This window comes from Chinchilla lanigera, unplaced genomic scaffold (genome assembly GCF_000276665.1).
Source record: "Chinchilla lanigera isolate Chin_1 unplaced genomic scaffold, ChiLan1.0 scaffold00001, whole genome shotgun sequence".
NCBI classification, from domain to species: Eukaryota; Metazoa; Chordata; class Mammalia; order Rodentia; family Chinchillidae; genus Chinchilla; species Chinchilla lanigera.
Window position 1 is genome coordinate 46109135 of NW_004955402.1, and position 16156 is coordinate 46125290.

General features: G+C 36.4%; 2 protein-coding genes across 13 annotated transcripts in view; one reads left to right on the forward strand and one right to left on the reverse strand.

Moving 5' to 3' along the window:
- Pign (phosphatidylinositol glycan anchor biosynthesis, class N) overlaps positions 1–5500 on the reverse strand; it is a 135058-nt gene extending 129558 nt beyond the window's left edge. For 6 of the 7 annotated variants that reach the window (XR_001232906.1, XM_013511173.1, XM_013511163.1 and 3 more), the window contains exon 1: positions 5318–5500. The gene's annotated coding sequence lies outside the window, so the exon portion shown is untranslated. Of the gene's footprint in view, positions 1–3196; positions 3249–5317 lie in introns of all 7 variants that reach the window. The other variant, XM_013511154.1, reaches the window with a different exon arrangement.
- Positions 5501–5700: 200 nt separating this feature from the next.
- Positions 5701–16156, forward strand: part of Kiaa1468 (KIAA1468 ortholog) — a 111496-nt gene continuing 101040 nt past the window's right edge. For all 6 annotated transcript variants that reach the window (XR_001232916.1, XM_005373018.2, XM_005373019.2 and 3 more), the window contains exon 1: positions 5701–6460. Coding sequence is in view for 5 of the 6 variants with exons in the window: in XM_005373018.2 (XP_005373075.1) it covers positions 5932–6460 (529 nt within the window). In the remaining variant the exon portion in view is untranslated. The remainder of the gene's footprint in view (positions 6461–16156) is intronic.

Below are 16156 nucleotides of genomic sequence, written 5' to 3' on the forward strand. Positions count from 1 at the left end.
AAATACAAAATTAGTGAAATAATGGCTGTCATAATATCAGATCATAATAAAATGAAACTAGAAATTCATAGCAAGAAAAACTATACAAACACATGGAATGAAAAATTCAACTTTGAATAATTGGTGAGCCATGAAAGAAATCAAGGGGAAATTTTTAAATTCCGGGAATAAAATGAAAATGAAAACATAATACACTAGAATCTCTGGGAAACAACAAAAGTAGTACATACAGAAAGAATTTTATAATTATAATTGCCTACATCAAAAAAAATCAAAGAGATCTTAAATAACTTTATGATGCATCTGAAAGCCCAAGGAAAAGAAGAACAAACTAAAGCCAACTAATAGAAAAATAATAGAGATTATTAATAGATACTAAAGGAATAAATCAAAAAAAATAATGAAACAGAGTTGGTGCTTTCAATTTTTTTTATTTTAAAGAAAAAAGAAAACAAAATAACAACCAACACAAAAACCCCCATAGTGGTTCTTTGATAAGATAAACAAGATTGACAAACCCTTAGCCAAACAAATCAGAAGAAAGACAAGATCCAAATCAGGGGGATTACAAAAAGGGGATAAGGGAATTACAACAGGCATCACTGAAATCCAGGGAAACACTGGGTCTATTTTGAAAACCTATATGCCAATAAATTGCAGAACCCAGAAGAAATAGATAAATTTCTAGACATACTGGACCTAAAAAAATTGAACCAAGGGTATATAAACCTAAATAGGTCAATAACAAGCAAATTGAAACAGTAATAAAATTGAAACAGTAATAAAATTGAAACAGTAATAAAAAAGTCTCCCAACAATGAAAAGCCCAGGACCAAATAGACTGGCTACAGAATTTTTACCAGGCCTTTAAATAAGATCTAATACCAATGCTCCTCAAACTACTGCATGAAACTGAAAGGTAAGAAATGCTTTCAAATTCATTCTATGAAGCCAATATCACCATGATACCAAAATCTGATAAGGATACACACACATACGTTAGAGATCAACATCCTTGATGAATATAGGCAGAAAAATCTTTTTAATAAAAGACTTCTAAAAAGAATTCAATAACATTATGATGATATACCATGATCAACTTAGTTTCATTCCCAGGATACAAGGACTGTTCAACATACACAAACCAATGAACATAATATGCCACATAAATAAATAGATTAAGCCAGGGATGTAGCTTGGTGTCCCGGCGCCTGCCTGGCAAGCACAAGGCCCTGAGTTTGATTCCTGATATAAATAAATAAATAAATAAATAAATAAATAAATAAAAAAAAATAAGAATTAAAAAATCACATGATCACCTCAACTGATGTAGAAAAAGTCTGAAAAATTCAACATCCCTTCATGATAAAATCCCTGAAGAAACTATGTATAGAAGGATCATGGTTCAAGATCACAAAAGCTATGTCTGAGAAATCCATAGCCAGTATCATACCCAGTGGGGAAAAACTGAAAATATTCTCTCTGGAATCAGGAACAAGACAAAGAGGTTCACTCTCCACACTCCTACTCAATACAATATTTGAAATTTTAGTCATGGAAGAAATAAAAGGGACACAAATAGGAAAGGAAAAAAGTCAAATTATCCTTATTTGCAGATGATATGACCCTATACACAAAAAAACCATAAAGGCTCCCTCAAAAGATTTTAGATCTGATAAACAAATTCAGCAAAATGGCAGGATACAAAATCAACAAACAAAAATCAATGCCTTTTCTGTACACCAATAATGAACTAGCAAACAAAGAAATCAAGATAATAATTCTATTCACAATACCCTCAAAAAGAATTCAATAAAATATCTAGGAATCAACCTAACCAAGGACGTGAAAGACCTCTACAGTGAAAAAATTACAGGACACTAATGAAATTAATTATGACATGAGAAAATGGAAAGACCTCTTATGATCATGGATCTGTAGAATTAATATTGTTTTTTTAAAAAAGGCCATTTTACCAAAAGCAATCTCCAATCCCTATAAAAACACCAATGACATTCTTCACAGAAGTAGGAAAAAAAACCCTAAAACTAATAATGGAAACACAAAAGACCCAGAAAAATCAAAATAACCCCAAGCAAAAGGATGAATATTACAGGTAGCAAAGTACCCAATTTTAAAATACACTAACACGGTCCTGTAAGGTCTATGTCTCCTTTACTAATCTTGACTCATAGCACCCTCCCTTGCTGTATGGTTATCTCACCTCACTGGCCTTCTTTTATTTCTTCAAGTAACCCATCCTCCCTGTTGCTCTAATATCTTTACAGACAGAATTTCTCTCCATAAAATGCACTTCCAACCTATCCTCCATCTTCTCTCACTTCCATGTTTTCCTAGTATCTCCTTTCAAGCCTCATTTCTTCACAGACTGTGCAAGCTAAGTTAGAAGCCAAAAACTTTAGTTTGTAATTACATAGCTATGTCTTTGACTACTTGAATTAATGTCTGTCTCTGCCACCTCACTGTAATTCCAGGACAGAAGGAAAGGGCATCACTAGTATCCATCAGAGTCCTATGCACTTAGTACGGACTCACATGTTTGCTGACTAAATTATTTAGGATTACTGTCCAGTACTATTTCAAAAATAAGTGCAATATGCACTATAGCCACTAGAGGCTGCCTTGCTTCTCTTTTTGGGCCCTGAACAAGAGCTGTAAAAATAGCCCACATCTTAGGTTTTAATGATAGTAAAATATCAACATTCATATGCTATTTTTTTATTGCCAAGAACATATATACTAATAACTATTATTACACAATATTTCCCTTTAAAGAGAATTAATTTATTCAGATATATTGAAAAAGAAAACTTTATTTGCCATGGACGAATTGCTTGGAAATCTCCAAAATAAATGCATAATCATTAAAATTTTAGAAAGACATATCCATATACCAATAAAAGTTGTATCTATCTTATATCTGTTGAATGTTTATCACACTGAGAAAATAATAAAATAACAGAAATTATTAAAACTTTAAATCAACCAAAAACTTTCATTTAGAATATTATTTTTGATTACTTTAAGGCTACTAAAGGCAAAAAATAATTGTAATACTAATGCAACTGAAGTACTTGTAAAAAAGCTGGTATCCCATAAATGATGCTACTAATGAAATATTAGTATAAATAAGGTATGAAATTCAATGACTATCTTTATTCAGAGGAAACATTACCTGTAAAGGCCTGGATGAATGCAAATCTTTCCAAGCAGGAAGTTTTCCAACACTATTAATAATAAATTATGATAAGTACAGATCAGAAATTATTAATATTCTAGTGTGTGCTACTTATACATTTTTAATTGATAACTAAAACCCTACATATGGTAGGGGGAAAAGTACTACTGTGAAGATTGGCCAGTTTTGTTATGGGTTTGCAATGTCACATAAACAAGTCCATGGCTATCATACAGGAATTAGCAGGACACTACAGGTTTGTACAGAAACTCAGTCATGAAAGAACTTCTACATCGAATGCCTTGTAACTCTGAGGAAATACATTAACTCTATTTCAACTTGCTTTAGAACTCAGACTCTAAATTAAAGCTATTCCCTCTTTTAGTAGCCCTAGCTGAACCTAAACTCTCAGAGATCCTCCTACCTCGGCCTCCTGATTTTGGGGGTTACAGGTATGAGCTACCAGGTCTGACAATATTCACAATTTTAACAGGTGAAAGCAAGTGAAGCTGCAGGAAGCTAGGTTTTAATTTTTTCAAGGTTTCTCAATAGATAATGCATACAATTGGGGTTTGAACTTAGCCTCTCCATTCTGATCAGCACAATTTTCTTCAGGAACCCTAAATGTAGGAAATTTTTAAAATTCCCCTTACACAAATGAAAATCCATTTTTAATCAGGTCCTTTCTATGCCATTCAATAATCTTTTCTTTCTGTATTCCAGAAACTGTTTCAACTTTTATTCTCTCTGGCAAACTCAATTAAAATAAAGACCAGCAATGTCTTTTGCTAAGAAATCTGTAACAGAATACAGTATTGACCATTTTGATACTAATATATTTTCCTAATATAACAGCTTTTTTTCTCTCATTTTTCTTCAATATCTGGCAAAGAAAAATATTTAGCATTAGAACATCAGGAGTTTTACTAAAAAAATAAAGTTTTTAGTACTAACACTATTTGGGGAAAAAAAGCCTTGCTGGCAAAAACCAAACAAAACATCCCCAAATCCTTACACGATTGTAAATTTTGTCTACTGAGCCTGGGTAGACCGAAATTAAAGTTTACACTTAACTGTTGGCATACTTTTACATGTAAATCAATAACCTGAACTAAGGTTATATAGGAGTGCTCTATTATTATTTTCCCATAGATCCAAAGAGGATACTTTGGTCATACTTATACTGCTATTTATTTTGGTGCCTACTGGAAGCTGTACAGTATGAAAGGAAATCTAAAACCTGCAAAAGTGGCAAGCTTTGTGTGAAGAAAATGGAAGCTATCAGTAATAGTCTAAAACTGGTGACTGGAAATTTTTCTTTTACCGCCTAGTCTGAAAGCTGAGATAAAAGATAAATGACCTTCCAATCCTGCTGTGGCAGGAAGATCACTACCAGTTCAAGGCCAGCCTGGGCTACATAGTGAACTCAGGGTCAGCCTGACCTACACAGCGACCTGTCTCAAAAAAAAAAAAAAAAAAAAAACCACTTGATTCTGGACAAATGAAAGAGTTAGAAAGGCTTCAAGGCACTGTGGGAAAAGAATGCCTTTGGATCTGAGACAAACTATGCTAGTTCCTTTGAACAGTGAACAGGCTCCACTACTGGAGTTCGAATATTTGTTAGTGGCCCGGTCATTAAGCTCTTTAGAGTTAAGTTTACTCATTTTTCTACTGGTGAAAGAAGATTTGTATTTTGAAGAGTCCCTCTTACATAAATTTGTACAAAATCCTGTGTTTATTGAGCACCTAATAGCTTGCTGTCCGAGTCGAGCTGTCCTCCGATCCCGGCAAACCCAAGTCCCAGCACCCCGTTTTCCGTTCAGCCTCTCCACCCCGCACCCCCCAGCTTCGCGGGACCAAGTCCGGGAGGGAAGGCGCCGCTCCCCCGAGTCGGTGCTGTCACTAGGCCTCCACAGTGAGCAAGCGCGTGGCTGGGTAAAGACGGAGCCAAAGTCTGACTACTTCTCTGGGCAATCACTATCGGTGCGGAGACAGTGTCACCGGCTAACTGCTAAGGACGACAAGAAGCGAGGCGTATTACGGAAGCAGCACGTCCGCAGGCGTGAGACCACCGTTTCGGGGTCGCAGCACCCCAGCGCACTGGCCTCTAGACTTTACCTGAGGGCCGGGTCAGACCTGATCTCGGGATCGAGACCTCCTCAGGACGAAGGCAGGACCCAGCGCCTTTAAAGCTCTCGGGCAAACTGAACCTCTGTCCCCTCAAACGCTATCCCAGAGGGTATCCCTACTGCACCTGCACCTCCGCCCCTCAGCCGCAGAACGCCCCAACACCTCCCGGGCCGCGGCTGCTCTCGCGATAACTCTCGGGCCAGTCCCCCGTAACTCCAGCCAATCCTGAAAGGGTTGTGGGCTGGGTTTTGCATTTGAGCCCAGAAGCGGGTCCTTCACTTAGTTGGGCACGCTCACTGGGAATGGGCGGGGCTGAGGCGGTCTAGGGCGGGGCGAGGGCGGGGCACGCACAGTTATCGCGAGAGTGGAGACCAGGAAGACGCCTGCAGACCCGGCTGCGAGTGCAGCGGTGGCTGAGCGGGTGGCTGGTGCCGCCCCGGACTCTCGAGTTTCCGAGCCTACCTCTGACTTCTAAGACCGGAGGCAGGAAGTGGTCTGGCCGGAGTTGTGCAGGTGCTCAGAGCCTGCTGCGGCTCAGGGGGATTCAGGCTGCGGCCTGTTGTATACAGTCAAGGAGGCGCCCACACTTCTGACAGAATAAGATGGCGGCGATGGCGCCTGGAGGTGGTGGCAGTGGTGGCGGCGGCGTGAATCCATTCCTCAGTGATTCGGATGAGGACGAGGACGAGGTAGCAGCGACCGAGGAGCGGCGGGCAGGACTTCGGCTGGGTGCCGGCGGTGGTCTGGATCCTGGCTCTGCGGGCTCTTTATCGCCACAGGATCCCGTGGCCTTGGGGGGCTGTGCGCGGCCAGGGCTCTCTGGGGAGGCGTCTGCGACTACAGTGGCCCTGGGGGGTACAGGGGAGACTCCAGCCCGCTTGTCAATTGATGCAATCGCGGCTCAGCTGTTGCGGGATCAGTATTTGCTGACTGCTCTGGAGCTGCATACAGAGCTGTTAGAGAGCGGCCGCGAGCTGCCTCGCCTGCGCGACTACTTCTCCAATCCCGGCAACTTCGAGAGACAGAGTGGGACCCCGCCGGGGATGGGGGCGCCTGGGGTCCCCGGAGCAGCCGGCGGTGGAGGCGCTGGAGGTCGGGAACCGAGTACAACGTCGGGCGGGGGCCAGCTCAGTAAGTGGACGCAGCCTATCTCGCTCCTGCGGGGTTGTTGGCACTGTGAGAGGGTGTTTCTGGGCGGGTAGTGAATATCAGAGCGCTTTGGGGAAGGGAGAGAATTGGAGATGGGGGGCTTTCTGTGGTGGAAGCAAAAGGGTCCCGCAGGGACTGTTTGCCCGCTTGCAGTCCTTGGCTGGTGTTGCACTTGCTCCTGGATCCTCTGTTGGTGTTGGGGCAGTGTCTATAAAATATCAAGAGTTTACAGTTTACTGGCTGTTACGACACTCTGGAAGGCTCCCTTGTAAACTAACTTATTGCTGCAACCCTTTTCCCTTTTTCTCTAATCTGAATCTCACTACCAGGAAATCTTTCTCAAATTGCCCGCAGTAATTTTTTGAATCAAAGTCAAGAAAGAGAAAATAGCAAATCCTGTTATTCTCAATAAAAGTCAGATGCATGTAAGACCTGTTGAGTGGCGTTTGTGCTGCACAAAAGTTGTTCTGTTTAAATAAAATCAATATTATTTAATTTTAGTGCCTTACTGTCAGTAGTGTCCAAAATTACAGCGAAGCTGAAGTTCAGTACAGGCAGCTTCTGCCTGTAATCAATCTCATGATCCTACCAGCATGCAGGGTTTTATTCTTTGCATAAGGTAGAAACTTAGTTGTTTTTTTTAAGCCTTGCTGTAATCATTTTTAGCAGCATAAAGCAGTCATTTGCCTCTTTCAGCATTTATTTATAAGCATTTTTTATACTTTGAAAACTATTGAGGATGATCTGTAGGACTTCTAGTATCTTCCTTTTAGGAGGCATCTTAGATTTTTCTCACTGATGCTGAAATATTTTAGTCTCTGATATAAGACCAACTGGAATTTACTAACAAATGTTAATGCACAGTTTTTAAACTGTAGCCTAGTTGATTTTTTTTAAATCTCTATACTTTTGAATGATACCAGTGACTTAAATTGTTAAATATAGATGTTACAGAAGTACAAAGAGTGCATTTTCTATCAAGGTAAATCCTAACCACATTTCTCTCTTAAAATACGGAATTTTTTCGGTAGGTGTAACTTCCTTAATTAATATATAGGATAATCCCTTTCAGGAAGAGATTTTATTGCTGACCTTTGAGACGAATTCGACAAAGAGTGGTGTAACAAAATTGTTACACAGTTGTTTTTAAAAAGATTTCCAAATACCTAATGATTCTTACCTGACAAATTCCATGCACTCCCCAGACTTACTTAGTTGCTTGGTTTTTCACTGTACCACTTTCAAGCCTTTATCATAACCGTTAGCTCTTTTGTATTTGATATGATGACAGTTGTGACTGAATATAATAATTTCACTTGAGAGCTTGGAACTTTCTTTAATCATCTTCCACTTTTAAATCCCCTCTCCATCTTACTTATCTTTTCTCAGGACTATTTTTTGCCATGCAGAGGATTGAACCCTAACCTTTGCACTGAGCTACATCCCCAACCCTTTTGTTTTTATTTTTTATTTTGAAACAGTGTCACTACATTGTCCAAACTGGGCTCCAACTTGCTATTCTCCTGCCTCAGTCTTCCAGAGTCCTGAGATTACAGACGTTGCCACCACAAGAGCTTGTCAGAACTCTGTGAGGGTACCTCATATTTCACTGTATTCAGTGTTCCTTTCTATAGTATCATCAATACAAAGATTGCTCCCTTTCAGAGTTCCCATCTCTTCAGCTTTGCCAAGTAGTTCCTCACTGTTCACTTGAGATTGGGTTTAGTGCTTTTTCTGCCTGCTGAGAGAAAATATCAATAGAGTATTTCTCAAATTTATTAAGTTCACTATTTTTAGCTCAATGAGATCTTCCATTACTATCTGATTTTCCACTGTTGTCTGGATCATTGACATTGTTAAATATAACTATTGCATAACTCATTTTTTTCCTTCCCAATATCTTTCCAGTTGTTTCAAAATTATTATTAATTTATGTGGAAATTTAGTCAATTTTTTTTGCCTACTACCATAACTTGAATATCTTTCATAGTTAATAGTTTTATATTGACATAATTGTAGCATTGTGATCAGTTTAGGTTTATAGGGAGAGGTCAGAAGCTTAATACATATCCTTGAGTATATATTCTTGATGGAAAGGCAAGTGTAACACATGAAAAAAATTACACAGTAATCTTCTGTGATAATGTGTACATTCTTATAGGAAAATAATTTTTGATTGTAGAAATGAAATGGCTGTTGTAGAGAAAGTAAAATTTGTTTGACCCTCAAAAGTGATAGGTGAATCTTGGAAACAACCCAAAGGCCCATCAACGGAGGAAAGGATAAAAAAGATGTGGTATTTTTATACAATGGAATATTACTCAGCTATAAAGAAAGATAAACTTGAGGCTTTTATAGGTAAATGGATGCAACTAGAGACCATACTTGTTAGTGAAATACATCAGACTTGCATGTGTAAACATTGTATTGTCTCCCTCGTGTAAGAACCTGAAAGAGTAAATAAGATCCAAAACGTACAATAGACATTTTGAAAGGGAAAGAAAGTGCTCAAAAAAGGAAATTTTGAATAAGCAATAACTAGTATTTGGCTATATTAAACTCTATACTAAGGAAAAGGAAGAAAAGGTAAAGGAAAGATAATACTTATTTTAGATTTTTCCTAGTATGAAACATTATCTGGGAACATGAAGCTCTCTGCTTACCACATAACATAACTCCATTGGATAGTTCAAAAATGTAGTATGACATTTAGTATTTGGTGGCACTTAGGCAAGATAAGTGTATTAATCTGAGGAAACAGACCCCTTTACTGTTAAAAATTGCACTTTTTTTTCAAATAATAAAGTTGAGAAATAAAATTGAGAGGCAAAAAAAAGTTGAGAAGCAATAAGAAAATTGCACTTTTTTTTCAAATAATAAAGTTGAGAAAAAATGAAAATGATATTAAATGTTAAAGCCTGTTTTTTTCACAAGTAGTTGTTTTTTACTAATGTCTGCCTATACATGCTGTGGGATTTGATGATACATTGTGACTTTTAGATTATTTACACTAAAACAACCTTTATTATTTGAGTAAATGTTGTTTTACTATTTGGCCGTACTTTGAATACAGTTCCTCTTTGATTTGAAGTAAAAGGGTTTACGTTACCTTAGGGGTTTGATCTACTTCAAGTGTCTTACAGTGAGTGTTTATTCAGTAGTGTAATTAACTTGTAAAGTGGTTGCTAGCCCCATTTCACTTAAGTAAGGGACACTCTTGATTCTCCAACTCCACATACACTATGGGATCTGCAAAGGAAAATCTGGACGTGCTGAATATAAGTTGGTTAATTTTAACAATAGATACCTGAAAGGTGAAGGCCCAATATAATTGAATATACCAATGGTATTTATTAAAATTCAGTAAAAGGTAGCATTAAACTATAGTGGAATGAAGAGAGCTGATATGTTCAGTAAGATGGATGACAGGCATCTCATGTTAGTGTGAACAAAATAGAAAAATAAGAACGTGATCAGAGTAGCTCTAGAACAGTCTGACAGTGATAAAATAACAGTAGGGCTGGGCTTGATGTTACATACCTGTAATTCCAGCTGCTCCTGAGGCTGAGGCAATAGGATCACAACAAGTTCGAAGGCCAGCCTGGGTAACATAGCAAGTCCTTGTCTCCAACAAACACCTTTAGGTCTGTACCAGTCTATATCAAGTAGTTTTCAACTCAACTCATTTTTTAAAGACAACTGGACTTGTACCAGTGTCTGATTTTCTGTTCTGTCTACTGCTTACCAGTTCTGTCATCTTGCATTAATCTTTTTTTTTTTTTTTTGAGTTTTGTGTAACAGAAGAATCATTTCTGTTCACTGCTAGTCGTAAGGTTTTAATGAAGTCCATGGGAGAATGTGTATGTGAAAAGACTTTAGAAATTCATTGTACAGTGATTTCTTTTATGAGAAAAAAATGTGAGTCACTAAAGGAAAATACTGGATCAGATTTGCTGATGGTGAAGAAAGGATGAGACAGATAGACGTTGTTTAACAGTACTAATTTAAGCTGGACTAGTGTTTTTAGTTTTTTGTTTTTTTGTGCCAGATATCGAACTCAGGACCTTGTGCTTGCCAGGCAGGCGTTATTCCTGGTCTAGGACTAGTGGATATTTGATGTCCTAATTAAAATAGTAATAATTCCACCATGTTTTTGCATACTGCTTAAAAGGCATTTTGAACTAAAAAGAAAGAAGTTTAAAAGCATATATTAGAAGCATCAGTGCCTGAAATTCACTTGACAAATATGATAGCATTTCTACTTGACTAATTACCATACAACCAAAGAACTCTGCTAATTTTAAAGAAAAAAACAGCATAATATGTTCAGAACAGAAACTTAGATCAGACTGACTTAGATCCTGTTTTTGCCTCTTTTTCACCGTTATTTTGGACAGGATCAGTAACTTCAAAGTCTGTACTCTTTCCATTATACTACAGCTTTTACTTTCTCCTTTTAAACAGCTCAGGGGCCAAATGTGGTGGTAGGCACCTGTCACCTCAGCACTCAGGAGGCTGAGGCAGGGGTATCCTGAGTTTAAGGCCAGACTCAGCTACACAGCAAATTCAAGGCTAACCTGTAGTACATAGCAAAACCCTGTCTCAAAAACAAACAAAACCTCAGCAAAAATTTGGTCATTTTTGTATATCATCAGGCAAAGTATTTTAATAACTTAGAGTATATTTTATTGACAAAATGGCCAATCAGGAGGCAAGGCAACTGAGACAGAATTGATTACTTAAAAAATAATTAGAGTGACAAACTATAGCACCATATTAAGGCAGATGTGGATAAGTGGCAGAAGTATCACTCATTTCAGCAAGCTGGCCACACTAGAGAATTAACAGAAATCAAGACATTGATGTCATATAAGTGATTGTAGTATGTCCAGGCCACAAAGCAGTACCATCAACTTTATCAGCTGTTATAAATGAAATAACTTAACAAGGTCAAGTTAGCTTGTACTGTTTTTTGCAACCTTGATTTCCTGTGTAGTGATCTTAAGTTTCTAGTCTAATAATGGAGCATGGCTAAGCCTTGAAGAATATAATACATTTGCAATCATGGGTGTAGCCTTCTAGATTTTCTCATTTATTATTTCAAAAATTCTCAAGTTAGAAATGATGTTCATTTGTTTTTTAAACAAGCTGGACCTGTTTTGGGTGGATAGGGTTGCTCCAGGTGTATCATCAGATTGTCTCTGTTACTTTCAACCCTTTCTAGTTCTGAGCTCATGTACTACCTTGGTTCAGCCCTGTAGCTCATACCTGAATCATCAGTGTTAGCCTTACCCTTCAGCTTTAATCACTTCCTCTATCTTTACTTTTACCTGATTTTAAAAGCTATTCCTTCAAGTCACTTCAGATAAAACCTCTTAACATTTCTTCCTCCTGTCCAAAACAATCAAAAGGTTCTATTTATGTTCCTTCCTTTCCCTGAAGTTTCTCCAACCTTAGAGATCTCTAATTCCTCTAAACTTGTAATTCTTTTTCTGTCTGTCCTATTTATGGAAATTATGTATGTAGACTTTTGAACTTATATGTATTTCTAATTAATTCCAATAGTATTATTGAAATGTTTGTGTATTAACATTTTAGTTGAACAGATTTTTTTTTTAAGATGTTATTGTGGAGTGTGTATGTCTTATATATCTTTGTTCCCTTTCATATGTAGCACAAATGTCTAAAGTAAGCAATTTATAAATGTTTATTTAACACTAGAATGGAAAAGAGACTATATTTTATTTCTCTATCGCTACTGCCTATCCTTGTGCTTAGCATCCAAACTGTCAATAAACATTGAAGATATATTAAAAATTTATGTTTGAAATACTTCCTTGTGAAGATTAGCCTTTTCCCCTATAGCTTATTTCTTCTGGTCTGCCAACTTTCTGCAAAATTGAGTCAATATTGTTCTTACTGAAGACATTCACAATATGAAACTCAGCTTATCTGGAATCTAGGAGATCAGAGCTATATGTTCTTTAATATTTTTAGAGAGAACTAATGGTTTACAGCTCAGGCTTTGGTGTCAGAGACCTTAAGTTCTTGTTTCTGTTCTGTCACTGTCAAGTTGCATAACTGAGTAGTCTGTTTCTTTTACTATAAAATGCTGATGGTAGTAACTCCTCTAGCATAGAGCTGTTAGAAAGGTTAAATAAGTCTGTGTAAAGCTTCTGGCACAGAATAAGTGGTCAGAAGGAATGTTAATAAGAATTTCTATTTTTATTATTGATAGTAATCATCCTCTTTAGCTAACAGCCTTTAAGGTGGTAAAATCATCTGGCATTATGGAAATTTTAAGTGAATGATTTGTCAATAAAGTTCCAACATTTAAATTTCTTCCTGTTTAAGTATTTTGACTGAAGTTTATTAGCTCATTGTGAAATCTTATACAGAGGAAAAGACAGCTACAGATTGCAAGATACAAATCCTACTAGCTCACTCATATATTTAACATACAGGGATCTGAGTGTATTATTGTTATCAACGTATATGACGTAATTCCAGGGAATTATGACTTATTTGAGGCAAGAACCAAATCTTACTGAATACTTCTCAGCATACCTTAATAAATATTTAATGGAATAAATACATAGCCTTCTGTTTTCTTAACTAAAAAGTGAGGAAGTTGGACTCTCAATATTTTTTCATTGGAGAAAGATTGAGGATTAGGAAAATTAAAATGGGAGTTCTGCAACTGACAGAAATAAAAGACTCTCCAACTTGTCATGTGTGTCAAGTGTTTCAAGTTCTCCCTTCCTTTCTTTATTACCAAGGCTAGAATTTGTAGCCATTTCAAATAATGTTAAAATTGACCTTAAATAGTTGAGGCAGAGTACCATTGTGGTTTTACTCTAGCATTCATACATATACTACTTGTGTAAGAGAATGTTCTTTAATGTTGCATGTACTTTTACATTACTTCCAAAGTAGAAAAAAAGCTTTCCTATTTTAAAATTGTTTTGTAGCTTTTCTTCCTTGAACAGTAATTTCTGTTTTGTTTTGTTTTGTTTTTTTGTTTTGTTTTTTTTGTTTTTTTCCGGTACCAGGAATCAAACTCATGACTTTGTGCTTGCCAGGCAGGCGCTGTGCCACTGAGCTAAATCCCCAGCCCCTGAACAGTAATTTCTGAGATCCATCCTTAAGTGGATAAATACATTAAAATGTTTATATGTAGCCATAAGTTTAAATTAATTACTTTTAAGGTAAATTTTTAGTAGTAGTGTCTTTATTGAATACATAGCTTATATATTATATATAATTAATACATAGCTTATATATTATATATAATATTATATATAAAAATACATTTCTATATTATTTATGACAGTTTTTTGGGGGGCATCTCACAGTAAAGACCTTTACTGCAAGAATGTAATTTAAAGCTAATTACTTCATAATTTTCTTCTGTCATTTAATTGTGAATTGGATACTTAGAATTTTCAGTGCCTTTCTTTCTTTTTTTTCTTGTTTAACTAGTCTCACTGTAGTTCAGGCTGGCCTTGAACTCACTACATAGCACAGGCTGGCCTCAAACTGAGAGCAATCCTTCTGCCTCAACCTCCCAAATGCTGGGATGAGAGGCATGTGCCACCAGGCCCAGCACATGAAGTGCCCATTTTTTAAAGGTTAAATATAATATGGGGGATGCAAAAAATTCAAACGAAGTCTTCAAATAGTACAGAAAAGAGTGTTTAATGAAAAATTAATATTCTGTTTTACATAGTCAATTGCTGTTGATAACATGCTGTGTAATTTCTGTAAGATACCTTTTCAAAGATCTAGGGCTAATTTTTTAAACTATAGCAAGAGTGCATTTATCACCAGTAGTAAAATACTAAATGTAAATATTAATAAACTAATATGTGATTTATGAAACTATTCTGCATATTCTATGTTCACACCATTTATAATGGATTTAGTTCTCAAACTTGATAAAGTAATGAACAAGTTTTACTGGCTTGTCAACTATGATGAAAGTTCCTAGTCATTAGTTTCTGAGTTATAGAGTGAATTACTAAGAAGTTACACAATAAGCATCCTGGCATTAGCACTTTGTGGTTAAAAGTATTGTACTTCATATTAGAAAATGGTAGCTTCCTTGATGATTCTTTTTCTCTTTGGGATAGGATTTCACTTGCTTTTGCTTTTTTGTGAGATGGGATCGCATTGTGTTGCCCAGGTTGGTCTTTAACTACTGGCTTCAAGTGATCCTCATGCCTGAGCTTCCTAAGTAAGTTGTTAGGACTTCAGGTGTGTGCTATCAGACCTATTGGTATTTTTCTCTAAACTTTTCATCTTTGTATGTTAGTACATTTGAAAGACAGGAGGTATTTGTTTGTCCTGGATAAGAATTGTGGCTGAATCTAAAGAAGCTTACTTACCTTGAAGCTGTAGTGCAACCTCTTAATTGTCTTAAGGTGCTAGTACATTTTACTTACAAAATATGTTACAGCTTAGTTCAAAGAAAAAATTATTTTCCATAAACAATATTTTCCTGACAAGTTGGATTTTAATACATTAAGAGATTTATTTTCTGTGATATTATGATTATCTTAAAAGGTTAGATTTTTTCCTATAAAGTTGTTGGCTTGGAACAAAATTTCTTGAAAATACTTTTCAGTGGCCATAATAAGAGCAAGTTGAAAATTAAATGGAGGGAGGGAGGGAGGAGGGAAAGGAGGGAAAAGGATGGAAAAGAAAGATTTAAGATGTGTTATGTGCATGTAGTAACTGCCCATGAGGAATGTAATCATTGTATAATGCAAACATGTCCTAAAAAAATAAAAACCCATTTAAAGTGTATGATTCAGTGTTTTTTAGTATATTTATAGAGTGTACAACAGTCACTTAAATCTGCTTTCAGAGATAATAGTCATAACCTCAGAAACAAATCTTTTGCCTAGTAGCAGACACCACATGTATCTCTATACCCATGTCCTAGGAAGTGATTAACCTGTTTTCTAGGCTTATAGGTTTGCCCTATCTCTACATTTTAAATAAGTAGAAATCACACAACATGCAGTTCTCTTGTGACTGGAATTTTTATAACATGTATCATCACTATCACTTTTTGTTCATAACATTCTACTGTATAGATGAATAATACATTTTAGTTCTCCATTGATCAGTAGATAGACACTTGGTTCTTTCTATATTTTTGCCATCGTAAATAATGTTACTGTAAACAATCATGTACAGGATTGTGTGTGACTACGTATTTTCATTTCTGCTAAGTAAGTGGAATTGGTGGGTCCTATAGTAGTAGCCTGTTAGCCTTTTCAGGAACTGCCAGACTGATTTCCAAAGTGACTGTACAATTTTACGTCCTCACCATCTTGATGTGAAGATTGCAGATTCCCCATATCTTGCCTACGTTTGTGTTATCTTTTATTAAAGTGTACAATTTGATAGTTTTTAATGTATTTACAAAATGGTGCAAAACTGTTACCACTTTCTGATTCCAAGATCTTTAATTTCTTTCATTAATGTTCTACAATTATCATTGTCTTAAGTTTTACATTTTTGTTACTTTTATTACATGTTTTATTTTTGATATTATTGGAAATGAAATTGTTTTCTTAGCCTTACTTTTGAAATGTTAATTGCTATTGTATAATCTGTTTTTTTTTTTTTTGGTTTTTTCTCCGGTACCGGGAACCGAACTCACAACCT